At 37.6% G+C, this 27,744-nt stretch overlaps 1 protein-coding gene across 1 annotated transcript; it reads left to right on the top strand.

Moving 5' to 3' along the window:
• On the top strand, positions 1-27,744 carry LOC124168503 (enolase-phosphatase E1-like). The gene is made up of 6 exons (XM_046546825.1): positions 1-192; positions 677-778; positions 905-1,086; positions 6,449-6,581; positions 13,117-13,240; positions 25,967-27,744. Exons 1-6 carry the CDS (start codon positions 85-87, stop codon positions 27,301-27,303), a joined length of 1,986 nt encoding a protein of 661 aa, XP_046402781.1. The 5' UTR covers positions 1-84; the 3' UTR covers positions 27,304-27,744.

The following is a 27,744-nucleotide window of genomic DNA, read 5'->3' as shown; positions in this document are numbered from 1 at the left end:
ACGCCCTCTTCACCTAGGTTAGGGAACGCCGGTATTGCGAATTTGACAGCCCTTGTGACAACAGGTCTATTATCTTTAAGAGTAATGGCTGTCGACATTAAGAACCTAAGTGATTACTCTGATAAGATAAGAAATGTATCGCATATCCTCTCAGAAACTTTGGGTACGACAACATCCTATTCCTTCTTTGAAGTAAGTATACCTTCTGGGAACTGGTGCACGTGCAGCCATCACCGGTCAAAATGTCTTCTAGTGTGCACGTTGCTCTGATTTATTGTAATCATGGGTCAGTTATGTTTACTTCGTATTAGTTTGAGTTTTTTGAATTCGGTGTTTTTGAAATTCATTAGTTGTTTTATAAATGTTCTGTTAATGTTGAGGATGAATGATGAAATGTTTGATGCGTGCTAAGGATAGGTAGTTGGGGACAGAATTTTCAGGTATTCATGGTTTTCTTCGGCCATCACACCCGAAATTTAGAATATAAACAGTTAACTTGAAAAAATTTTTCTTGAGTAACAGGGAAATCAGCTTCAACTTGGAGATTTCAATTCGATTTCCATTAGTTAGGCGAATGAAATGACGGATGAGTCTTGAACGTCAAAATAGCTCCACGAGATGCCTTTCTACTTTCTGTTCGTGCATGTTTAATATGAATGTATTATTTCAATTTCAGGATACCTTACGTCCCTATGTGAAGAAGAATTTGAAGGAATACATCCTAAATCACTGGAATGATGAAGAGCTTGTGGAGATCGTGAACGCGTTGAAAAAGCAGGCGAGTGTCATCAGCTTAATATTTTATGAACGTTTATTGTTTTGCAGCAACTGCGAAGTGCTTTTCATGTTGTGCATTATATTTTACTCGTCGATTTTAGTTTTAAACTTCATGATGCTGTTACAGGCGGAGGTGGAATTGAAGGAAGGATGGGTTGGAGGTGTCGAAATTCCGGATGGCCAAGACAGCGATGCTACCAAAGATGCGATAATTACATACGCATTAAGCCAGATGGACGGTACCAATTTGTCATCACTTAATCGGCTTGTCGTGAAGGACGGCTATTGCAAGGGGCACTTGAAGGGCCAGTAAGTTGACGGTGCTAAGGGCATTTTGTACGCGTTGATCCTCAAGTTAGAATTATTAGTTATTTATCATTCTTGTTTGTTCTTAAGCCGTTGATCTGCATATCTTCGCTCAATGAGCTCGCCGGAAACGTTTGTTTCCGAATTCTGTCATTTTGATAATTAGTTAGGTAATTTCCTCTAATGAAGTGGTTATTTATTGAAATAAGATTTTCTGTAAATTTTTTGGTGAAACCAAGATTCCGTATCAATTGAGTGAGAAGTATGAAACTCGTGGATTTCTGTAAAAATGATGTGAATGACCCTATTGATGAGTCATTCACATTTCTGACATGGTGGTCACTTGTTTTGAAAATCTGTTTCACATGTAATCCTGGGATGTCAGGCTAAGTGAGGAATGTCTGGAAAATTTGTTGCATACTTCACTGTATTTGCCTCAGGTTTAACTTAATGGAATTTTCAGGGTGGGCAATTATTTTAATATCTGATAAATTTGGGAATTTAATTGCCGAGAAAGTTGCAGAATGTCAGGGTAAATCTTCTTTGTGGTGAAAATCAGCTTAAAGAAGTTTCATCATCCTCTTGAACATAGGTAAATGTTAGACATTAGAAAATCCTCTTGAACATAGGTAAATGTTAGACATTAGAAAATCTGCACTTCATGGGCACCTCATATTCCAGTGGCAACTTCTTTACTGTGGGAAACTTAAATGATAAATGTAGTTCTCTCTGGTAATTTTATAATCTCGCTTTAATTTTCATAATCATTATTTGCAACAATCCTGGGATTTATATGATTCCACTTAGTTTGCTCAATAGCCAATCTTTACACGTAATCATCCTCCATTGCCTGATCCTTACATTTTTTTCCAAGGCCGTCCTCTGATCTTGCTACACTTCTATGCATTTGTACCACAAGAGTAAGATTGTATGACTAGGACAATCTAAAACTAAGAGGGAAATCTACTCTCTAGAGTAGATTCCTCTTCAACCGAAAGAGGAATCTACCCTACAGAGTCGATTCCTCTTCCAGTTGAATACTGTATTCACCTGAGATGTTGTTGTATGAATTTCTCACTTGTTTCTTTCAGTAAGTATCAGAGTTCTTTCACCTCTTCAAGGTTCTATTTTTTAATGTTAATTTTAAGCCAATGTCTGACCATTGTTCTGTCCATACTAATGATAATCTTCAAACTTTCTGCTCTTTTCTATTATGGGTAATTCAAGGTTGTTGATTTTTCCCCCCCAAATACTCCTGGAGCCATATGGCAGAAGCCTGACAGCTTTCTTATTGCAAATATCAACAATTACTGAAGACTAACAATCTAACGCCTTCATATTGGTCTCTCAGTGGTCCTGATTGAATCTCTGGGAGTTGTGTAAAAACTCCAGTTCCTTTGCTGGTACTCTTTAAAGCACCGAATTCCTCCTGCTGTTCTAAGTATTTAATACAAGTCCACACATTCAAAAGCCATATTTTAGTTCACCAATGCAATATTGGCTTGAATTTATCCATTGCTTTGTCAACTTGAGCTGCTGGCCTAATATTGCTAACTTTAGTTTTTCCTTAAATTGGATTGATATTCACAAAGGAACTCGTGGATTTGTTTTATTTTCTTCTGTAGATGATTCTTGTCAATGCCTTCAGCTTGTGCTGTCATGCTTATGCTCAAAAAATTTTCAAATTTCTCAATTTCTTCGTTTTAGGAATAGAAAGACGATACTCTTTGTCCATAGGTATCTCACCTTGAGGGTCTTTCTTCAGATTGTTTTGTATGCCAAGTTGAGGGTGACATAGGGTGTAGTGTCTCAACCTGGGTCACACCATTAAAAAAATTTGTGTAACATAGAATATTAGTGTATCTGTGATTGTTACATGTGTTGAATACCATAGTGGAGGCTAATTCCAGAGGCCTAGTAATTGAGCTTTCATGTCATCCTTCATAACCTCACTTTCTTTTTTGATTAGGTGATTATGTTTTACTTCATTGTTGTTGCATAATTCTTCCAGATATTCCTTTTGTCTCTTCAAATAATCTATTATCAATAACAAGGTCTCTATATTTATCCCTTAATGCTTTCCGGTGTGTTCCAATTATATTGCATGTTTTCTACACCTAAATTTCTGTGGTATCGTGCGTTGCGAGTGTTTTCTATCTGCATCTTCTTTGGCTGTGACTTATTGATAATGTTTTTATTACCACTACCTTGTGCCTGGCAGATTTTTAACAGTTTATCTCTTTCATTGTTGTTCTTCCATCTTGACCTTAGCTGGGATGTAAGAATCTCCTAAATAATAAGATTTTCTTAACCTCATACTTGTTTGATGATATCATTACCTCCATGGATATCTTACTCTTATTAATTGTCAGTTTGTTTGGGGCATGTAAACCTACGCCATATAAGTATCATCAAGTTAGGTCTTGACATCAACCCCTATCACCCATGCTGTACCATACCACTATGCTGCAGGAGGCTTTTACTGCACTTACTTTGGTACTCTTTCTGTGCATTAGCCCAACTCCTGCTCTGCATTTTAGATGTCGTGTATTCATAATTCTGGTGCTTTTATCCAGAAATTTCAATAGTATGCAGGTTGGGAAACAAATTAAAAGATACATGTGTTGTATGTTCCACAGAAATTTAACATAAAAGTGTATATTTTACTATGAGCATTCATCAGTGTATCTTTTATTATGGCTCCTGTCACCAAGTTCCACCAAATATTGCCATCAAGCCTCTATTTGAGTATGCAGGTCCCTTTATTTCACTGATTCTCAGTATATCATAGTTCACTCTTCATATTTTTCACTGTCAGATTCTCCAGATGTATGCAGGCCTATTGATCTCTCATTCTGTGTGGCTTCTTTTAACCCTTTCACTGCTGTTGAATCTCCGGAAACCTTCTCCTCACATGCGGCGAAAATGTTAAAATGCTCTTCCTGGCCCATGGAGCAGGCACCTCCGGGATGGGTGTGGTACACCCTCCGAAAGGTCGCTAATCCGCGACCCTATCCTCGACGAACTCACCCTCGCAGGACCGTCTCATCGGCCCTACCAGCGGGGGCCCTACCTCCGGAAAAGTGACCGCTCTGACTAAAATTTGAAAATCAATCAATCAATCCGATCATCACAAAATTATTGTTTTCATCGCACTCCTGCCAATCAAGCAATCAAGTACGTCTTTGAACCGTGTTTCTGCGATGAAAAATAGCGATTTTGTTAACTTTGCAACAAAACGTGGCTGCGGACCACTGGAAAACTGCCATTATATTAAAGTTAACAAAATCGTTATTTTTCATCGCAGAAACACGGTTCAAAGACGTACTTGATTGCTTGATTGGCAGGTGTGCGATGAAAACAATTATTTTGTGACGATCGGATTGATTGATTGATTTTCAAATTGTAGTCAGAGCGGTCACTTTTCCGGAGGTAGGGCCCCCGATGGTAGGGCCGATGAGACGGCCCTGCGTTGGTGAGTTCGTCGAGGAAAGGGTCCTGGATTAGTGGGTCCCTTCGAAGTGCTTCGGCGAAAGTGCTGACCGCATGGCAGGGAGGAAGAAAAAGTACGTCCACCGCAGTCTACCGTGCGGACGTACTAGGTACGTCCACAGCAGTGAAAGGGTTAAATCATACCACATTAGACCAATGTACTCTTTTGTTCCACCATGGAATTCCAAATGGGGACTAGTACCATGGAGACTAGTACTAGTATTTATAGTGTTATTCAAGTAGGAAAACTTCTATAATGGTCTCTGATACCGGTACTTAATCTTGTACTAGAGATCATTTTTTCTCTCACCAAGTTTGGTGTAGCTTTTTCCTTCCCTAGTTCTGCCCATGCTCTTTTCCAGCTGACTATCCAAATAATTCTTCAGTCAGCTCCTTTCCCTCCTCTGTTCTAAGGTCTCCTGACCTTGTGTGTTGAGCACTTCAGGCACTTCTTTGTGTGTACATATCCACTTTTTTTTGCTTTTTCTTAGTTATCTGCTCATTATATGGGTCCCGAGTATTGTAGTATACTCAAAGAATTGGGAGAATTAAGGTTTTAGAGGACATGTGTTTTGTGATGTTACTGGTACCTTTGACAATTGTCATTGCTGAATGCATTTATTTGGTGCAGTGCACGGAACATGGTTTATGCCATCGCGCAGTGACTTAACTGCTGGTAATAGAAAAACTGGCAGCAAAAAATTAGGCACAACTAGTTTCCTTTGTTGATCATATCTGTCCCGGATAATACCAGATCAATGATCACATCACTACACCTTGTGCAACATGCAGCCAATGATGTGCAATTTTGGAATAAAGCACCAATAATTATGAGATATTTCATTTACAAAATTGTATACATATACACAATTAATGGCATACACAGTTCTTATTTATCTGTGAAATAGCACCAATACTAAAGAAGAGCGGTAAGTATGAGTGAAATGGGATTTTGATGGGCATCTACCATAACTCTTTTGCTGCTGCTCAATCTCCAAAAACCCACCCCTTACGTGCGGCAAAAGTGCTGAGTGCATGGCAGGGAGGAAGGAAAGGTACATTCACAGCAGTCTGCCTTGCAAACGTACTTGGTACATTCACGGCAGTGAAAGGGTTAACCTTCAGGTATTATGTGTACGACTTATAGGGAGCAATTTTCCATTTATTATCTGCATATGTTTAACCAATCTTCCACTGTAATTAGTAAAGTCCATATCCTTAAGAATTGGGTCTTTGTATATCACAACTAAGGTACAGTGAACCCTCGATATAACGACACCCCACGGTGCACTAATAAACACTCGCTATAGCGAATTGTCGCTTTACCGGAGGTGGAGCAAATAATAGCCAATATACCTGTTGCGAACAGATATACAGGAATAGGAGTGGTGCGGCGACAGATAAACATCTATCCGATAAACGTAAGCATAAATCCAGACGAAAGGCGATGTTTTTTTGCATCACTAAATTTCCATACTCAAATAACGACCAACTATTCAAACAATTTATATGCGCCGCACTGAATAAAAATCATGCAAAGCATTGTTTCGTCATCGTTATATTTATCGAACGACAGTTTACCACATAAATTTTAGACTGAGCACTCCATTAACTTCATTTCTGACAGATCGCTAGCAATTACAGAGGTTAAGGAGTCTTCATGAAAGTCTTCCGGCGGTGAAACCCTCGCTATGGCGAGAGCCAACACCGAAAGGGTCTCGTAAAAATGAAATTTTTAACACTCTTATTATAGGGTCAATTGACGGTGCATCGGCTATCTCTCGTAATAGCGGGGGTGTCGCTATAGCCCGTACTCGCTTTAACGAGGTTCCACTGTATTTCAGATTTTGTATGTATAATTTTTTTATTGCAGTGTGTTCCCTGATGTTATTCCTGCTTTTAAGAAGTGGTCTGAGGAAGGAAAAAAGATCTATCTCTATTCATCTGGAATGGAATTATCTCAGAAATGCTTGATATCAAACACCATAGATGGGGATATGTCAGAGGTTAGTTATCATATGTTTTACAAGGTTCTTATACATATTGCATCATGTCTTGCCTTGCTCATCAAACAGAAGGTAGAGGAAAGATGTGGTGGAAGGTACTGCTTGCTTTTGCGTATCAGTGTTGTTTTTTGCATGAATTTTTTGTAAGCTTGTTATTGATGGAAAGGAGATAAGGAAAAAAAGGAATAATAGAGACCCTGGAAGTTGTAATGTAGAAGGATTTTAGTAATTGTTGCCTTCTGTACGGTTACTATTTGGAATGAACTTTGGAGCTGTACATTTCACTGTAGCATAGCATCTATCATATAGTTAAGATGATACATTTTTCTTTAATGAAAGTTATGTTAAGGTACAATTTATTTTTCCACTTGAACTTAATGTCAATGGAAACAATGAAACTTCTATTTAATTGTGTTGCACTTCCTTGGGTATGGTGCGAGTATTTAAACAGGATATATTTCCAGTCAAGACAATTTCTTTTGTCCCTTAAACAATTGAATCTGCTTGTTGACAATTCTCAGGTTTTTCAAAGTTGAAGAGAACCTTAATCATTCTTTGAGGGAAAGGTATGCTCACTTGGCGCTTGTGGAAGTAGACCCTCCTCATCGCCAGCCTCTTAAACTATTTTCCCCTCAGCTGATACCAATGTACAATGTGTTTTTTACAACATGAAATCTTTCTATGTAAAGGCATTTGTGATTTTGCCCTTGCCTCACTTCTCTTGACTGAAGATGACATTGATTGTAGAATGTTCATGTCCATATAAGAATCATCTATTTGTAGTTGTGACGAAATATTTAAATTGTTGAGGTCAGTGCTTAGCTAAAAAAAATGCCCCTGTGTTTCAAAACTACAACTAATTATTTAGGCAGTTCAACATATACTGATTTCTTGTATGATCTGTACTGTGGACCTCAGAAGCGAATGTGCACATCTGGTGATCCATTACTTATTAGCAAGGGAGTTAATCTTCAGTTGGTAATGCTGTTATAAATAGATAAGGCAAGAAATATTGAACGTGGATTGGAAAAGGTTGTAACAAGAAAGATTAGAGTAGTGACATAGGGTAATGTCACTCTGTCAAGTGGAAGTTAAATGTTTCGACTCAAGCAAGCTTGTGCCATAGGCAGAAGTACTTCTTCTATTACCTCTTCCGCATGTTTCTGCTAATTGTTACGTTATAAAGCCCACCTCGTAGCAAATTCATACCTTCTTATTCTATCTGGGGATAAGTTAAACCCCAACTCTCAGATTCAGCTGTGACAGATTGAGTCAACTCCTGATCATTCGTGCAAATGAATGTAAAGGCCGCTGTACACGGTGAAAGATCATTCGAAAGATCTTTCGAAAGATCATTCGAATGATCATTCGCAAGAAATTCATTCGCCGGTACCGCTATACACGGTGAAAGATTTCGGTGAAAGTTCTGCACTGAAACGATGCGCACTGGTGCGACTATCGATAGTGTATTTCGATTCTAACGATATTTCCGACCGTTTCTCACCACATGATTTGTTTAGGAGCTCGCAGACGATGGAACGCTTTGTTTACATGTGCGATTCAATATACTTTGGTATTGCTTTGACTTTCGGTGGGGTATGACGCACTAAGTAATGAGAGGAATTAGAACGATACGTATTGACAGCGGAAAACCACTTTAATAAATCGTGCGTTTTGTACTCCCGTAACGAAGTACATAATTGGTTGTTTTCGCTGCAGAGCAAAGATGATTATGCTTCAAGATAGTGTGCTCTGTAACAAGATCATAAGGGAACTTACTCTTCAAATGGCTGCCCGAGGTCTTTTCCCTCCCGATTCATTAAATTATAAAGTTAGTGAAAATATAATTTGGGGAAAAACTGCACATTGTTACTCGTTCAGAAAAATCCTATCTCAGTCCCGTATTGATGCCGCAGCGTCCAGCTCCCATAAAAAAAGAACATAATAAGCATACAGCAAAAGCTCCTCAAGGTTGAAGGCCGGTCGACCATGAGTTTTTATGTTTGGGGTTCCTTCGTGTACACAGCCTTTACAATGTAGTCGAACAAAGGTCATTCCTGTGCGAGAAAAGAAAGGTAACGTGAAGAGAAAAAAGGAAGCGACCTGTTCTATTTTCGAAAGAATGCGCTTCAGCATCCTCATACTTTCTACAATGAAGTTGGCTCAGTGCTTGCTATCGAAGCAGGGGAAGAAAGTGGACTGTGATATTCATGGGCTAACTTATAGGGTTTGCCCCTTGAATTATAGGCAACCCCGTGAGATTGTGACTCCCTAGGTGGGCCAATGTGATGTCACGGCTCGTTTTGGCTGGAATGTGTTCACCGAATAAACAGATATTTTGTCATTAATTGGCAGTCTCACCCCAAACTTTAGCGTTCAAATCATTGAATACAGTTTGATAATTGTAAATCAAACAAAATATAGACGCAATCGAAGAGAAAAACGACGATTTTGAACTTTAAAAATCCGGAATGTTTTTTCCAAATTACTCAATTTTGAGGAATGATGTTTGTGAATTTACTTTCTTTCAAAGTAAATATTTATGATTTAAGCTATCACATGAGTTAATATGCTTCCAAAGTTTATACATATTATCTTAAAATTCCGAGGTGGTGCTAATGGCAAGATGGACGCCATGCGCTCATATCATTCACGGAATCATTCAAGCAAATTAGGACATGCTCGAAATTTCTTTCGGGTGAGTTCCTTGAATGATTAGAGATAGGCAATATTGTGATCCCATAGGTGAGCCAAGATAACGTAGCGGCTCGTGTTGGCTGGAATGTGTTCACCGAATAAACAGATATTGTGTGATTAATTGGGACTCTGACCCGAAACTTTAGCGCTCAAATAATGAACTATAGTTTAATAATTGTAAATTAAACAACATAAAGACGCAATCGAGGAGAAAAACGACGTTTTTATTCATTAACTATCCGAAATATTATTTCCAAATTACTGACTTTAGACAGTTGATGTTTGTGAATTTATGTTCTCTCAAAGTACATATTAATTATTTGAGCTATTTCATGGGTTACTATGCTTCCGAAGTTTTAATATAAAATATTAAAATTCAGAGGTGGATGCCAATGGCAAGATGGACGCCGTGCGCTCATATCATTCACGGAAATCATTCAAGCAAATTAGAACAGGCCTGAAAGTTCATTCGAATGATCATTCACGCTGGAAATTTCCAGGAAATTTCCGTTGTACACGGTGAATGATGGATCATTCGAATGATCTTTCGAAAGATCTTTCGAAAGATCTTTCGAATGATCTTTCACCGTGTAAAGCGGCCTTAAGACAAGACCAGGATATTGGATAATAATTTAACCTTAAGGGTTATATCAACATTTTCCATCTTGATATGAAAAATATGTCACATGCTAGCAAGCAAAAGCAATACCCTAAGAACAGAATTTGTCAATTATTTTCCTGTAATTAATAATGCACTACTCAAACCAACTTCAATTTATTTCTTCCATCATCTTTTCGTAACAAAATCTGTAATATTCTTTTAAGATGCTTTTTATTGGATTCAATAACTTCTTGATCCATGTATTGAACTATGTATTGCTTTTACATGAAGAGGCAAAACATATGCTGCCATTTTGTAATTATTTTAAGCTATATCTCCTACAGTTAGCAAACACACATAATATACTTCTGCTAATTTCTGCCCTGACTCTCTCTATTCATTCTCTGTGATCAGTTTTAGTTTTAGTGATGAGAAATAAAGTTATCTTCTGCTTTTTTACTATTTTATCTCTATAGCAAAATTGTAGCACTACAGGTTATTGTAACTTAGAAAATTTGCCTCATAAGTGATAAAATAATATTTAATCATGTCCATCGCTGGGCTCATTTAAGATTTTGGAGCACTGCCAGTACACTGAATGAGAAGCTTGGTTGCTATGAGTGTAGTAGAAAGTTTGTTTGATGGGCTGCCATATTTATCACTGTATCAGCAACTGAAGACTTCATTTCAGAGAAAATGTTCCCAATCTCACTCGATATTGCTATCTTTTGGTGAATTAGGACGAAGCATTGAATTTGCAAATTATGAATGAAAATAAGGAACATACTGATGGAGAATAGCAGATGAAACTGACCGAGGTGCAGTTTAATGTAGGGCTTTGTTTTTAAAGAAATACAGTCGGATCCGGAGTTAATGTCTTCGCATTTAACGTTTTTCCGCATTTAGCGTTTATTTTTTTTGGTCCCGATTCATTCCCTATTAGGACAATGTAAAAATTATCCGTATTTAGTGTTTCCGCATTTTGCGTTTTTCCGCATTTATGGTCGAAAAAATTTGTCCCGCTCAAGATTTTTTTGCTCGATTTAACGTTTTTTCATGACGGTTCATCCAAATCTTCGAATTTATGCTCATCAACAAGAACAGTCTCATGAAAGTTTACCAAGATTCGATAGAATCTACCGGGGAACGCTTCTTCAACTGCTTTCTTCCGCGAGTTCAGCGCTGCGACCTTAAACTTGCAAGCTGGATGATTTGTCATCTCGTAATGTTTCGCTCCCCTTCTGATCCAAACACCAGACACTTTTTGTATCAGATCCGATCTAATGGAGCAAAGTCATCCCTTAATAACCTCGAACTACCTTATCCTTCACTTCTTGAACTTGACTTCGATGATACGTGACGACTGATGACACGAGTTATCCTCCGAGGGCCGCTACAATAATGTTTTCTCGTAATGTTTTCAATTGATGGCTTATGCCCCTTTCAACTCTACTCCCTACGGGCAGTCCACTATTAGCCCAATATTTTTCCAGTCGGCTACTTCCTCTTTTCGAAAGAGGAGGCCCAATATCAATTGTGCAGTTCACTAGAAGATTCTTTCTGTAATCCATTCCAAGGTCAGTTTCCACGGAGGAACAGCGAAAGAACAGACGAAGTGTTTCCCCTGTCATGACCGTGAGTGAGAGCATTCTTTCCCTGTGGAACAACATTACTTTACATCGTAATTTAGATATCCCGGAGCCAATTTACTGACATGCGGCTGGTTGATATCGATGTTGATTCAAAAATATGTATCTGGTGCTAATTAATGTCAAAAGAGAATGACAATTGGAGTTTTGACGAACTATCACGGTCCCTGACTCTAAATAAATTGCTCATGCTGGAAAAAAATCACCGCATACTCATGATAGAATAGATGAGTGCGAAAAATACGAAAATCCGGCAGGTATCCCTTGGTGGTTAACTTCGACATCGTAACCCTGACGAAATTGCCAAACTCCAGAGGCACTGACAATTTTTCTGATGAAATCCAGTTTTGTTGAAGATTAAACCTTTTCTTTTAACTTAAAGTTAAGCTAATCGTTATTCATGGTCCAACCAAATTTCACTAAAAGTTGCCGAGAAACAAGGTGAGTTGGAGTCAAGGTGTTCAGCGCGCCGCGTAAACAACTTCTCCCGGTTCCATTCGACCTGCATGAGGCCGTGGATATATTACAACGAATCTGGTGCCATCATCGAGTTGAATCGCTATCGACTTGTACGCATACTAGAAATAAGATTCTCCTTTTTTGGATGACCTCGAAATCCAAAATGTGCGCATGGGAGGCTTTTTAAAGGCTCATAAATCCCTTGTTTTGCCGAGGCAACAGATAACATGAAGTTGGTATAATTCCAGAAAACCTCCCTTTTACTAGATATTCGGTAGATTTAGGTAGGTTTAGATTTCGGAATTAGCGATCTTCTGCTGTCCCTTTATTTCACTCATCTTTATAGATGCAATGGTGATTTTTCGAGTACCTACTTTCACCTTTTCTTATTATATTAGAAATGCTAGTCACCTACATGTAGCTTTTACAGAAAAAAATTTAAAATTTCATCGAGACCACTGAAATGTACGTAAAAATGGAATCACTAATTTCTATAATAATATTCCGTGTGGGAATGCTTTTCAGTTGATGCATATTATAATTTTCTTAAAATATTTCTTTAAAACAATTGTCATCCTCTCATTACTTATTTTTACTTCCCATCTTTTTAGCTGATTCCTGAAAAGTATTATCCAACCTTCATAGGGCTGAAAACACTTAATCAATGAATTTTTTGCTGCATGCAGCACCTTTTAGTTAGGTAAAATAATATTTTTTATTCATAAAAAGCCATTTCAATCATTACAGACCCTAAAACCTGAAAAAAAATGGCAGGTCCTCATTTAGTGTTTTAAAGTTTGTCCCCCCTGAAAAACCTTAAATCATGATTCTACTGTAGAACCATGATTTAATAAGGGAATGACAATCTTTGTGCATAGGCAATGCACTTTCCAATTACACAATGTTTTTAAATGTAATTTTCAATGATAAGTACAACCCTGTGATTGAGTTTTTAATTGTTTAACTGAGGAGTAGCCAAACACTAGCACCATATTGTAATTTTATCAAGTTAACCAAGAACGTGAAGTTTTACTTAACTCAATGCATTTTATGAATACCTCATGTACATATGTAGATGCATTTTATGGAGTTATATAAATAGCATGTCTAATAATTATTTTTTCTTTAGCTTATTTCAGGGTGTTTTGAGAGCAGTGAATACCCTCCTGCAAAATCGGAAAGCTTTCGGGAGCTCTGCAAGAAGGTGGATAGCCCGGCCGATAAAGTAGCCTTTTTAACTCACAATGCTACAAGTGAGTATGAGATTTAAATTTTTGGCTCTTATATGTATTTTTTAGTGGGGTGTCGCAAATTCAGGTCAGTAGTGTTGTCCAGTTAAGTTCATCCCTTCATTGTTAGCATTTAATTATGGGAGGTATTATACAGGCGGTCCCCGACTTTCGTACACAATGCGTTCCCGAAAACTTGTACGAAAGTCGAATTGTACGAAAGTCGAACCATTGACTTCCATACTAATTAGGGGTTACGTTCCAAAAGAGCGGAATTTACGTACTAAAACCTTTTTTTTCACGGAATTCATTTCAATTGACTTAATTTTAATAATATATTAATAAAACTCCTCAAATCATATAATTTATTTCGAAAATACGCAGAAAATGCAAATATAAGTTTAAAAAACAAGAACTCCGTTGGCTATCGAGTGAAACTTCCTCTTGGCGTTTAAGTTGACATTCCACTTATTACGTCCACTATAAATAAAAGGACATATCAAGTAGCATAAAAATATGTATTCGTTGAACCCGCACTCTGGATACCTTTTAATTTTTACACCAAAATTCGATGTTTGGCAGGTGACATTCGTGATCGCGTATATTCCGCATGTTATTCAAAAAAGACAAAAGACAAACGGAATTCGGGTGATATGTCGTGCAATATTGTTGCTGAAGGTTTACATGAATTAAACAGCACTCAAACGAAAAAACACAATTAGAAAGAAGGTCTTACTAGTTTTATTGAAAGCTATTCGATGATGTCTAGTAAACTTCTTTTGAAAAATATCTTCAATGAAGGCTTTCCTCTTCTCTTGATAAAGGAGCCAACAGCAGGCAGTCTCTCTCCGAAATAAATCACCTAGATCAGAGTCAATTACCAACAATTCCCTTCATTATATACGTTCATATTGTTCGCATATACTGCCAATACTGCAATTTGAAACAATTGAATGTTGGGATGCGCAATAAACTTAGCGGGAATTTTAAAAAAATTACAGACCAGCGTCCGAAAGTCCGAATTTAGTGTACGAAAGTCGAGTAAAAGGTGTCAATTTTGAATGTACGAAAGTGCGAATTGTACGAAAGTCGAGTGTACGAAAGTCAAGGACCGCCTGTATATATAAAGTAAAACCTCTTTTTATCAAAATGGAGGGGACCAAAATTTGGGCAGTTTTATGTCTGGAGGTTCACTATAGAGAGGGTTGTGTTTGGCAGTTTCTTCATATCATTTGGAAATGAAAGGCAATGCTGTCTCTCAAACCATTATATTTATGTTTTTAAACATACATGCATGCATAAGTGAACATGTATTTGCAATGTAATGATAATACACACTTGAGTCGTCGTTTGAATGAAAATTCCAGCTGTCCTGCACAGGGAATGATCGATTAAAAATTGGCCTGCTAGAATTCACCAAAATGTATTTCACAATAACTTATCACATTCATAATTCATAAAAATATCCTGATAGGGATGAATAAATGATAATGGAAATTCTGATTAAGATGAGCAAAGCGAAAAAAAAACATGCATGAAGCAAAAAATGGAAATAAAGCGACCTTTTCCCCCTCGAAAGTATGGTTCAAGTTACAGTATACTGAAAATAATTACGGCTGACTTTCACATGTGCCCTTAAATGAATTTTCTTGATTGTTCAAGAATAGTTCCCTCTCTGGTTTTATTAGCACTTTATCTCTCAAGTTCGTTGAGGACAATGCACTAGAGCCAAAAAGGAATGGAGATTCTGATTCCGTGACTAGGGAAGTGAGCGTATCTGGGTAACCAGAATGTTGGACGCGTCTTAAGCAGAGGTAGAGGGAAATACCAGGAGGCATCGGGGGAATGAATATCTTTCAGGTTTTTACATCTGGGAGGGTTGCATGGTGAGGGTGGGGTGGTGGTGATGAACTGGGATTTTCAATTTTCTGCGATTTCAATTTTCAGAGCCACCCTCCCACTTCAATGAAACGATATCCCATTAGAGTGATGTCCCAGAAAACTGACCTCTTTCAATTCCTCTTCTAGGTTTATGGTTTTTCTTGATTTTTCTACCCACATTCCTATTTATTGCCATTGTTCTGTTGGATTTTACTCTGTATGGCTCTATCAAAATCACCTACTGCTGCACTGTATTCCTGAGACGCAGAGGGCTTAAGACTGCTGGGAGGGAATGAAGCAATTGTGTTTGAGACTATAGTGGACCCTTTTATGTGTTGATGCTATTCATATGCAACTCTGCCACAGCTCCATTTCTCCCCTGTTATTAGGGATGACCTTGAAGGCTTTAGTATGGACCCTCTGCCTGGTAGTCAATCGCCCAATAACCTATGACGGCAAAAATTACGTCTCAAACCATATTGCTTTAAAAAAACTCATTTCCTATAGCTCCACGCTTAAGTAATGATCTAAATTAACTGTTGTCATTCTGTTAAGGAGACAAGATAAATTACTTCGGTAGGCTGGCCATCTGGACCGCATGACAAGTAATGCATTTGGCCGGTGCTCAACAATGGATTTCGATTAATATGTAAACAAAAAAGAAAATCTGAGGCAAGCAATACTATTAATATGCATAAAATGATAGCAATTTCCTGCCTACTTAGCGCAAGTTCACGTTTTATCATGAGAGCATTAAAGTTTTTTGACTAGGCTACACTGCATTACGATGCTTCGCAGAGGAACGGATTTGTGCTACATCGAAATTGCAGTAATTATAATTGTGCTATGCGAGGCATGGGTGTATTTAGGTTTATTATGCTCTAATTGATTGACACAAAGCTTTCTATTTACAACAGCCTTATAGCCTTGTTGCTTGAAAGACAGGGGGAGTGCATTCCTTCCCCTCCAACTCTCCTTCACAAACTTGCCCAATCCCTCACTGAGTGGTCGTCTCGCACTGAAGTTCGCCGAAGTCGAAGTCTATATTACCCTTAATTGTGTTGCAAGTTGTGAAGTTACAATTTAATTTAATTATTAACTATATTTATAAATATGTTTTTCATAGCGTGGAAAAATTTTTACTTGGATAAGGAGAACTCATTCTGTGCCGTTTGCACACACTGGCGTAAATATATTGTGAGGAATAGCAAAATCCACCTCACTAATACTGAAGCATCTGCCATAGGGTGGTTTCCTATTATTTTTTATTGCCTAAATGAAAAGTGAAAATTTTCAAGCGCACATAAACGCAATGTCTAAGTATAAATGCTGGGAAAAGCCCATGTGACTTATTTCTGGTTCCCGCTGCTGCTGTGTGAGGTGACCTTGGGGCGAGGCTTTAAGTGCTGCTACAATGCAGGCTGCTAGCAGGTAGCATAGTACCCAGCTAGCAGGTAGCGCTTGGCTTAAATAAGGATTATTAATACCCTATCAAAAAAAGGAAACTTTCCGGCTGTAGGCAATTTTAATAGGTGATTATCAAGAGATGTTTCCCTGAGCTCTGTGCCTCATGCATGCATTGTTAATCTCAGATGATGTAAAACTGCTGACTACTCGTATAGCATCTAGGTCCCTGTGACGTCACGTGGAGTGGCATCACATAGCCGCCAATCTGGCCTTTTACAAATGAGGTTAAAATTGGCCATTAACATTCGTCTAAACGGATTTCTAAATCCAAATAATTTGTATATAATGAAAACACTAATGGTGGTTAGCAAATCACATTCAGTGCCTATTGTTTTCATTGATGAAGGAAACTACCCTATTGCAATGAGAAAGTGACAACATTTGGAGAAAACATGTGTAAGGGAATTTTGAAGGTACTAAAATGTGTATGACAATCTAAACAGCTTTCCTTTTATTGTATGTACCCTGAAGAAACTTGTATAATTACTTCATTGTATAGCGCGATATTAAAAAAAAAACATTTGACTCACAAAATATCCGAAGATTCGACACCTGAAATCAAGTATCCGATCTGGATCTGGAAACAAATCCTGGATCCATCCATTCCTGCTCAAAGTAGTGAAATTCATTTTAGATTTATTATAATGATATCTGTGTGACATGAATCCACAATATTCTACTGATAAAAAAACACTAATGACATCACAGGCAATAAGTACTATAACACAATAGCGGCATACATGTGAAAAATACCTGTCATTAAAATGGCAAAATTGTATTTTGCCTTTGTATATAATAAATTTAATATCTTGAATAGAATTGTTAGTCAACATTTATTTAAGAGCATATTTCTATGGATGTACTCTATGGATGATATTTAGTGATATCCCTTAATATTCATTTAATCAGGATAACAGCATGAGGTCAAACATCTTTATTAACCCTTTCGAGACGGCAGAGTTTTCGTCTTAGCATGACTGCTGTACTGAGCCCCAAGAGACTTCTTTCTCGTGGTACGGAAATTTTTGGAGGGCATTCATTAAGAAGCGTCTCGCTGAACCTTTTTCGACCCCTCCACGCAGGGACTTCGCATTATCTCGGACTCCGAGAGTAGTTGTGCTCCCTCCTTTCCGGGTTTACAACCATACCTGCGGCATTGGTTCGTGGTCAACTTATGTATTGCTTATATGTATTTAGCAAATGGATAATTGTTGCTTGCACGTAAATTACAGACTTTGAATTGAATTCCTCATTTTTATCTGAGCATTGTCAAATTTTAAACGAAGTTCTAAGGTCATTATTAACACATTTAACGCAGCAACAATTTCCATGTTGATGTTTATACATAACTCGAGATATAAGTTAATATTTGTCGTAGAATTTCGTTTAAAAATTGTAAACACTGCTCTAAAGACAAATAATTCAATTCTTAGTGTATATTTCTTGATAAATGAACAAATATTTATTTCGAAAATTGACTGTATAAACAATTGAATGACCGCTGTCCCGTACCGCTGAGAGGGGTTATAAAAGACGAAGGGTCCGGGTACCTGCTCCTGGATTCAGAGGGTTAATCCTAAACCCCGAAGCATTGGGTCCAGAGACAAAGACGTCGTAAACCCACGACCGTCCTAAAAGGGGGGGAGCTAGAAAACGTATATACAGTAAAACTTCGATTTTACGCACTTTGATTTTACATCAAGTCTCGTTTTTACGCAGCGACACTCAAGTCCGGCCTGAAAGCATAGGGAATTCCAATGGTGAAACTTCGATTTTACATCTTTTCTTGATTTTACGCAGTTTTTCGATTTTGCGCAGCATAACCCCAGCCCCAAAGAGGCCGCTAATCTTGATTTTACGCAGTTGTCTTTCGAATTGTTTTGAAAATCCCGACTGGAGCAATATGAAGTAAGGTTATTTATTCGTCTCAATGAGTTGCAAAAATGAATACAAGAACGGTTGAAATGACGTCGCGCTGTTGAGCGTGAAACTAAAAACATCGCGAATCTAATTATTGCTTCCCCCTACGACCTCTCAGTTATATTTCAGGCTCCTTTACGAACGCAAATATCGCTCTTAGTTAAAATTTGCCGTAGAAGGATATCGAAACCTAAAATATACGGCTACCGCCGTGTATGCGTGATTAAGACAGATGATCGCCGAAGATATTAACATTATCACCTTTCGTTTATTATTCGACTTATTGATCGACGCTGTTTATAACATATTTATTTTAATTACAGTAGATGGTCGTTAATCCGGAATTATGAACAACGGAATATCTATCCCTAATGGAAGGTTTTCTAGAATTTTGCGAACGCTATGTTTTCCTTCGCCCCAGCGAAATCTAACGGCGAAATTAGCCGTTAAAAATCCTCCCGTGCCAAAATTTTGGCTTCCAAGGTGATACAAAAAAGACAGTCGTACTTCTAATACGGACGTAAGTCGATGGTGATTCATCACGATGGTAAAAGCAGCATGCGTTGTCTCATTCCGCGGGCTAACCCATCTGCGAGACGAATGGAGGCGAGGGAAAGTTGATTGCGCGGCGCGCTTATCAGGGCTTATTCAACTTGTATCTCATTTTCAGTGGGTTTAAATGAAACATGGTTGGAACTTGAATAGCTATTATCTTAACTCCGCTAGGTGGCAAGCGTTTATTTTTAACGGAACGGGAGTTAATGCCCTCTGAGAATAACTCGCGTCGTCAATCGTCATGTAATCATTGAAGTAAAATTCAAGACGTGAGTGATAAGGCAGTCCCTTTAAACTCAGGAATGGCTTAGCACCATTAAATCGAAATACAAATAGTGTCCGTTGTTGTTATCAGATGCAAAATATTACGTTAAGATGAGTCACACGGCTTGAGTCGAAGGTCCCGGCGCTGAATTCGCGGAAGAATGCCGACAGAGAAGCTATACCCGGTAGATTCTATCTACTAATGCTAAATTTTTATGGGAAAATGCTTTTTTAATGCGTAAAAATTATAAAGAAGGAAGATTGTTCTGGACTATTAATAATTTTTTTATTCATCACTGGCGGCATGACGGTAGTTGCGCGGTTATTTAAATAGCTCACTTTTAAAAAGTGATCTAAACACCGGAAAAATCTGAATTTCCGAATATCCCGGGTCCTATGTGCTCCATATTATCTATGGTATGCTATTTGGAAGGAGGTAACTGACAGCTGGGGTCATTAGCGCCATGAAGTAAGGGCTGGGGGGATAGGAACCCTAAATTGGCATTAGCCAGGTTGTAATGATAGGCCTTAAAGGGATGAGGGCTTAACGTCCCATCTGCTGGACAGAGTGGTGCACTGGAAGTGCCCTCCACATTACTCTCTAGTAGGGATAGGGCCATCTCTTATAAGTTTCTGCTACTGCCAGGACTTGAACCCAGGCCCACAGCCTTTGTGATGTATTAGCAAAATTTTGCTCCATGTTAATGGGGTTAATTTGGATGACTATTCTCAGATATCTCATTTCTTCAATCTCCAATCTTTGTTTGCCTGCAGGTGGTTAAACGGATTTCCTGCAAACTGCTTTTAATGAGAATATTTTCGAAAATTAGCTTCTCTGCGAGCATTTAGTATCGCCATTCCGACATTTCTCCTGGGTAACAGAAGTAATCTTAGTGCCAGAAATGCTAGCAATTCTACCATGTTATTCAACCATGGGAAACAATGTTCAGGAATGCATCGTTGTTTCTCTAAAGGTAATACGTCATCTGGGGTGTTGCTTGTGAGTAAATAAGATTACCTATTAGGCTTCATTTCATTACCTCCAAATGAGTAATTGAATCCAGGAAACATATATCTGAAGCGATTGAAAAGGATTTCATGCTCTTTTACCGTAAAGCCTCACATATGAGACTTTTTCTGGATCTGGTTCTGGCTCAAATGAGAACTATTCAAAAGTGTATGACTAAGGGTTTTAAAAATAATGAGCAAGAGTTATCCTGAAACTATACTTCTCCTCAATGCCAACTCTTGATTTTACACACTTTGATTTTACACAGTGCCCATATTTCGGTCCCTCCAACTGCGTAAAATCAAAGTTTTACTGTATACGGCTTTCGATCTCCTGGCCGGGAAAATCTCACATGTATATATACGCCCGTCGTCTCCCGGGTCAGGAAACGTCCACACGTATATATACGTGTACAGTAGGGAAAAGGTTAATGCATCACTCTTCCAAAGCTTCTGTTTTTAGTCACTTTGTCGCTAGTCCAATTGTTGGGCACTGTTTTATGGTAAATGATGTAAGAGCTACAGAAATGTCCACTGTGGAAGGGTGCTCAGAATTGCATCACCTGAGGTGTTCATTAGGTGGTTTGGCATTTCATTGTAAAATATTTTTAATGTGGATGTGAGGAGTGGTAACTTCAATACAGGATTTTTAAGTGCTAAAGGATATTTCATGGTATTGATACATCAGCTAAGAAAATTTGCATTCTTTTTTTTCCAATATTTCAAAAATTGTTGAATCGCAATTTTATTGGGAGAGATGAGCATTTCACAAACTTTCATCAAAATTTGAGAAGTTTCAATGGTCAACAGTGCTCGGAAGAGGAATGATTTGATCTGAATGTATGCTAGCAATTTCATGAGGATGATCATTTTCATTTTGGTGGTACTCAGTTTTTGTACATAATTCCTTTTCTATTTTCTGTTAATTTAGGGTTCCACTGGCTATTTATTGGTTGGTTTCTTTAGCTGGCCAATGGCTACATTAGGGTGCCTTGCTTGAATTTTTTTCTTCTTTGAAAATGTATATACAGTAAAACCTCTTTCCTCTTTGCATCAAAATGGAGGGGACCAAAATTGGGGCAATTTGATGTATGGAGGTTCACTATACAGAGGTTTTAGTGATATGCACCATTTTATTAACATATTTAAACATACACACATGCATTAGTGAACATATATTTACAATTTAATGATTACACAAAGGTAAAAGTAACTTGTTCAAGAGGACTTTTTAGGAAAGAAATTAGTTACTGGGTTTGCTTAAACTTTTTTCAAACTCTTTCGAAATAATGTTTTCAATTCTATTGAATACAATCGCATTCCTCCATGCTTAATAAAAACCATTCAATTACGTTCAATGAATCCTCATCTCTTTTTTGTTGGGAACTGTAACTGATTCCTCATTATCAACATCTTCCTCTAAATCCATCTCTTCCGGTATCCTGCAATATATGTACGTCTCCTTCACCACTATCTTCCCACTCATGTGGAGAACATATGAATAAATCATTATCAACATTTACAAAGTCTTCAAATTTTGAATTTGTGTCAACTATTTTGTTGATTTTATCCTACTCTGTAGCTTCATTCTCAAATATCTCACTTTCTTCCTGTTTGTTACCACCTGTGATCCCTGCCTTGAAGTATTTCTCAAAAATTGATGATACTAATTTCTTCCACAAAAAGCTCAGCCTGTGCATGGTCTGAAGGATGTTCCATGAGCACTTTTAATGTCATTTTCACTATCCACTCTCCATAACAAATAAATCACTAGCTGTTTTCGATAATGCCTTTTGACCAAAGAAATAATCCCCTGGTCTAAGGGTTGTAATTTAATAGAAGTGTTTGGAGGGAAGTACACAAGTTTTATATTTCTTAACATAATTCCTTCATCCTCTTATTTCACTGCCTGAGTTTTTTTAAATGTGCAGCCTACGTATGTAGTTTCTTCTGTTTTTCCTCAGTCGTTTAAAGTAGATGTCAGGGTGAATGATGGTATTCCAAAGGTCACTGCTACATCTTTCTTCTCCCTACCCTTGTCGATGGCTCGGAAAATTGCTAATTATGTGGTAATGTCAAGCAGCCGCCTTGTTTTATTTGTCGAATCCATCATCAGCTTATAATTAAGTAATTTTCATGTTTTCATATTTTATGGCAAATAATTGAAAATACTCCTTACAATATATTTTAGAAAATTGATTTATCATTCTTAAAACATATGCCTTGTTTAAGATTATAATAAAATGAATAAACTCATGACTATTGCAAAAAATAAACAAGAAATTGAGCATAATTTTGAAAATTTCGTCGAATTCCCTTTCTCTGAAATACAATGCTCGTAGAGTTCCGAAGAAAAACTCTGTCGAGGGCGCGAAGAAACGCTAGGTCTGCGAAACGACGTGATTTCCTGGTGAGAATGCTGGGCGAATTACTTCAGAATGTGGCGGCGACGGTAAAAAATTTCATTGCTCTACCATGTATCAGCTAATTTGCTGTCTCCTTCACCTAACATTGTCGTGCATGGAGTGATGCTTGTTCAGTATTGCTAGAAATTGACGTCCCGGACTCACGATGGAAGAGTCAGATTTCGCGGCATAAATACGCACACAAGACACATGACTGTCGCTAAGCGCAATAAATTGTAAACTACGATCATTCACGAAAGCATCAAAAAAATTACCAAGGCGGTAGTAAGAAAGTGCTACACAGGGAAATATGGGAATAAAATAATTTAAACTGTATTTGATTTATTTCGAGTCACAATAAATTCATGAAATATTTTCATTTTAGAAGCGGAAGTAGCAATGCGGTTGAGTAATTCTGTCTCCATGGATGGGAGTGAAGTTAGTTGAAATATTTCCGCCGGCAAGGGATTATAGGCTGTGCTGGTCGCCTCTTTTATTTACTGAAGTATGTAAGCACTTACAGTAAAATAAAGCCATAAATAACAGAAAGCGAGTGCGCAATTTTTACCATGTTTCGAGAGAAAACGATGCGTTCTGTCTTCATTTACTGTTTGTTAAAATGATTTGGATAGTTGGTTGCCTCTTTCTTATTTACAGTTACGTATGCTCTCATATGGAACAAAATAGCCCTAACTAATGGCTAACGTGAAAATTACAGTACCTATAGTAAAGGTGTTTAAGAAAAGAATAAGGGTGAAACATTTGTCACTGAAAATGTCATTCCATGTTCGTTATCGCGGCTGCATTAATGGTCTCTAGTTGTCTCGGTACGATTTGCGGAGGTAGTTAGGCCGTCTCGGGGGTGTCTCGTTGCTATGATAAATAGAGGTTTTACGAGATAAATAGGTTCACTATAGAGAGGTATGCCTATAAATTTACATGTAAATCCTACGGGACCAGAGGGTTGGTACGAAGTATGGAGGTTTACGATGTATAGAGGTTTTACTGTATGTATGTCAAAATTATATGGGCAGTGCCATCTGTAATATGTTCTTGTCAATTTTATCTTACAAGGGGAGACCGCATACCTTGCTCTGCCTTTTTCAATGCCGTATTTTTTATGGCAATCGGAATGGCGAACACATCTCTGAACTGATAGTGGTTCCATTGAATGGGCCTTAGTTTGGCTGTAGTTAATTAATTTCCGAGTGGTATTTTAAACAAGCGCTATATAATCCCAAAATAGCCCCTATACTACTACAGGGTCAGTTGGTCTAGTGGTGAGCGTGTCCGGCTGGCTCCTTGGGGGCCCGAGTTAGATACTTTGTCCTTGCAGTATTATTTTGTAGTTTTCATATTCATCATACGGCGACAAGTTTTTCACTAATCGCAAGTCAATTTATTTGCGTTTAAATTAAAAAATGAACCCTGTTCTTTGACTGTAGTGGATGGTGTAATCTTGGCAGTATGTAACTTCATTATCGACTCGTATGCTTCCCAATGAATTAAATTTGTAGTATTTGTAGCATGCTGACAAACTGTCTTGTAGTTAAAATAAATCATCCTGCATTGATCATCTCATGTATTCTGAGCTAAATATTTGAACGTCGCAACACTAAAACTGTTTTATTCTTGCCAACTGATTTTTTTTTATGGAGAGAGAATCACTGTTTTTGGAGATACCTCCGTTTTTTTCTAATTATTTTATAACTATCAAATTACTGGAAATTAGAATTGGAATTTTTGTGATCCTATTATCAGTATTAAAGTCTTGATTAATTAAAGTTATGTGGTGTCATTGTGGTCAGGTATTTTAGAACTGGTTACCAAAGTCATGGTGTCTGCTGTGTAGTCAAAAACTGTGCCTGATTTTTTTCAATCTAAACTCAGAAAATTTGACTAGCTTATTTTGAAAGGAACATGCTCCTCGAGAAACTTTCGCTACTGTTTTTTGGTATGAATGTTTCGTAACGATTTCATCCACTCTCCAACAGTTGGTGCAATACGAAATCTTAACTTAAAATTAGTAAAAGAATTTGATTATAATGGTACTTGTTGTCTTCTTGCCCCCAGGGCTCTGCGAAGCCTAAGGGACAAGTACCCATATGCCAATGAAGATGATTCTGGTTACTTAGAGACATTGCCAAGGCAAATTTCAACCAAATATGTAGAGATTATGTCCCTGAATTTTCTGTAGACTCGTAGGGAATGCTAACAAATGACTGTTTGATTTGAGATCGTACTAATGGTCGTTCGTACTGCTCAGAAGCATAGCCAAATCGGAACCCAACAGCATATATGACATCCGAAACCCATCTTCAAAAATGGCATGCAGAAAGCTGCATTTGAAACTATGCCCTACGTTTTCTTCACTGCAGTGTAATAAATACTCGGCTTACTGCAATTTAATAAAAACTCTGTTATAAGAAAAGTATATTTATGGAACAATATTGCTTAAATATGCATGGTTTGAAATGGCTGTGGCAAAACCTTGTAAGTTCTCCATTATGCCTACTGCCGAAGTCTTGCTATGAATTAAACAAGATGCCTTCAAATGAATAATTGAAATATGATAATGCAGATTATGAAGAAAGACCAGCTATTGCAATCGTTACCAGGGGTGGAGTGTACTACTATACGTATAGTCAAGGTCATTAATTATTTCTGGTTTCAACAGTATCACATTTTGGTGGACACAATAAATGATGTTAAGCTTGGAACCATGACTAATAAACATTCATAGAAAACCATAAGTTCTAAAGTCTTGGTTATGTTCTATATTTAGCTATGTCAGGGTGAAGGGTCTGGAAGAAATTTAAGATTGATAATACTCGTTAATCGGAAATTGCTATTTATTCACTTTTGTATTGGATGATTTTCATAATAATATACATTAAATTTCTGGATGTAATGAATATTTAATTTGATTTTAACGTTCAATTTTTGTTCAAAGTTTTATTTCATTCGATATCTTATTTATATTTGCCAGCGTGAAAACTACATTTGTATGTTAGACAAATTAAAAGGAAATATTGTTGGAAGTTAAAGATGCTAGAAAGTTTACAAATTGCATTGGTTGAAATATTTGATTCAACTTTTATCCATTCATTGTGTTAACCAACTCCTTTCCAAAAAATGTATAGTTATGAATGATTGCAAAAATGGAGTTTCATAGATTTTTATAAGATTTTTTGGTCATTACCTTTTTGGCTATTTTGACTAATGAGAAATATTTGATTTTATCTCTTAGCTGCCTGTGCTGCTCATAAGGCTGGATTGGTGGTGATAATGTTAAGCAGGGATGGAAATTCGTACTTGGGGAATTGCACACGAGAGAGTTTTCCTGTGATCACATCTTTTGATGACATTTCTAAGCAAATATGTGGTAAGAGAAAGGCACCAGTAGAAGAAAATGCTGATGGTAAAAGGGCAAAATTAGATGAACAGCTTGTAGAGAAGGAAGCAGAAAAACAGGTGGAAGATAAGGTGGAATCTGTGTCAGATTCTAATGCTCAGGCGGAAAAAAGTGAGGTGGAAGTTCCTGTAGAGATGGATTCTGAGGTCAAAGATGACCCTGAAGAAAAGATGGAAGTGGATGAGGAAACCAAGGAAATCGTTAAACCTGGAGATTGTGAAGTGAAAGTTGTTGTTACTCCTCCAGTGGATGATGCCTCTGTAGAAAAGGATAGTGAGAAAGTCGGTGGTGCTGAAGAAGCTGTTGAGAAGGTTAGTGAAGAAGTCGGTAGTGTTCCTGAAAAGGCTGAAAAGATTAGTGATAAGGTCAATGGTGCTCCAGAAGAATTAGAAAAGGTAGGTGACAAAGAGGTGCCTGAAAAGGTAAAGGAGACTGCTGCGGTACAAGGTGTGGCAGAAGAGACTGTTGATAAGGTGAAAGATGTTCCCAAAGATTCTTCTGAAAAGGTTAAAGAAATTGAGAAACAGGAAGTTGATGAGGTGAAAGAGAAAGAAACTGTTGAGACGGTGAAGGACTCTAAGGAAGAAGCTTCTGGTAAAGTAGATGATGGTGAAAAAGAAACTGCCATGAAGGGAGATGAATCAAAGGAGGGATGCAATGAAACCAAGGAGGAGGAACCCAAGGCAGATGTAAAAGATGAAGTCAAACGCGAAGTAGATGCGAAGGAAAGTTCAGAGAAAGCTGATGTGGCAGAGGATGTATTTGATAAGGTGGAAGGAAAGGTGTGCGTCAATGAGAAGGTTGAGGAGAAAGAGTTGAAAGAGGAGAGCAAGAAGGAAGTGGCAGTGGAGAATGTTACTGGTGATAGTTCCTTAGAGGCTAAAGCAGAAGTGACTGAAGCAGCAGCTAAGAATGATGATGCAGCTTCCTCAGAGGAAGATAAAGCAAAAGAAAATGGAGTTTCAGAAGCTAAAGTAGTTGAAAATGGTGGCGATGCTGTTTCGGTGAAAGAGAAAAGCGAGGTGAATGGTAATGGTATAATGCATGTGAATGGGAAGGGAGATGGTGTTGATGGAGACAAGGCAAAATCTGCTGAGAAGAATACTGAGATAGTTGCCAAAAAGGTAGAAACTGACAATAAAGTTGAAGCAACTGCTGAGGAGACTGCTTAATTTTATCGTATTTATGGTATTTACATTCCTGGATATCTACTAGTCCTAGTACGCATAATTCACGGTTGAACGTTCTTACATAGGTTCACTGCCTTTTTTGTAATGGACTTTTTTACTACTATTTTTTGAAGACTGAAGGTTGTATTATCCCCTCTGTGATTCACACTTAGCCCAAGGGCTGTGCTATTGTCAATTGCTCAATCATTTTTTTAATGCCTTGAACAGATGTTGTAGGCTCATGGGAACTTCTGTGTTCAAGGTTTTTTTTTTTAATGTCTTCCCATGTGTTTTATTGTTTGGAGAGATTCCATGTCCAGCATGTATTTAGGGAAGTTGAAATAATTTATTGATGTTTTGTCTGTGCTATTTTTCATGGAAAAATTTTTGATATTTTTTCTTTTGTATCCCAATGCTTAATAAATGTCTTACATTTTTTTATTA

This window comes from Ischnura elegans, chromosome 11, assembly GCF_921293095.1.
Source record: "Ischnura elegans chromosome 11, ioIscEleg1.1, whole genome shotgun sequence".
NCBI lineage: Eukaryota > Metazoa > Arthropoda > Insecta > Odonata > Coenagrionidae > Ischnura > Ischnura elegans.
Note: the sequence above shows the minus strand (reverse complement) of the source record. Positions and strands in the feature narration are given on the sequence as shown.

Coding starts and splice junctions, on each gene's coding strand:
- LOC124168503 (XM_046546825.1), top strand. CDS start 85: ATGGCTGTCGACATTAAGAACCTAAGTGATTACTCTGATAAGATAAGA. Junction 779..904: donor TGAACGCGTTGAAAAAGCAG/GCGAGTGTCATC, acceptor ATGCTGTTACAG/GCGGAGGTGGAATTGAAGGA. Junction 1,087..6,448: donor AAGGGGCACTTGAAGGGCCA/GTAAGTTGACGG, acceptor TTTTTATTGCAG/TGTGTTCCCTGATGTTATTC.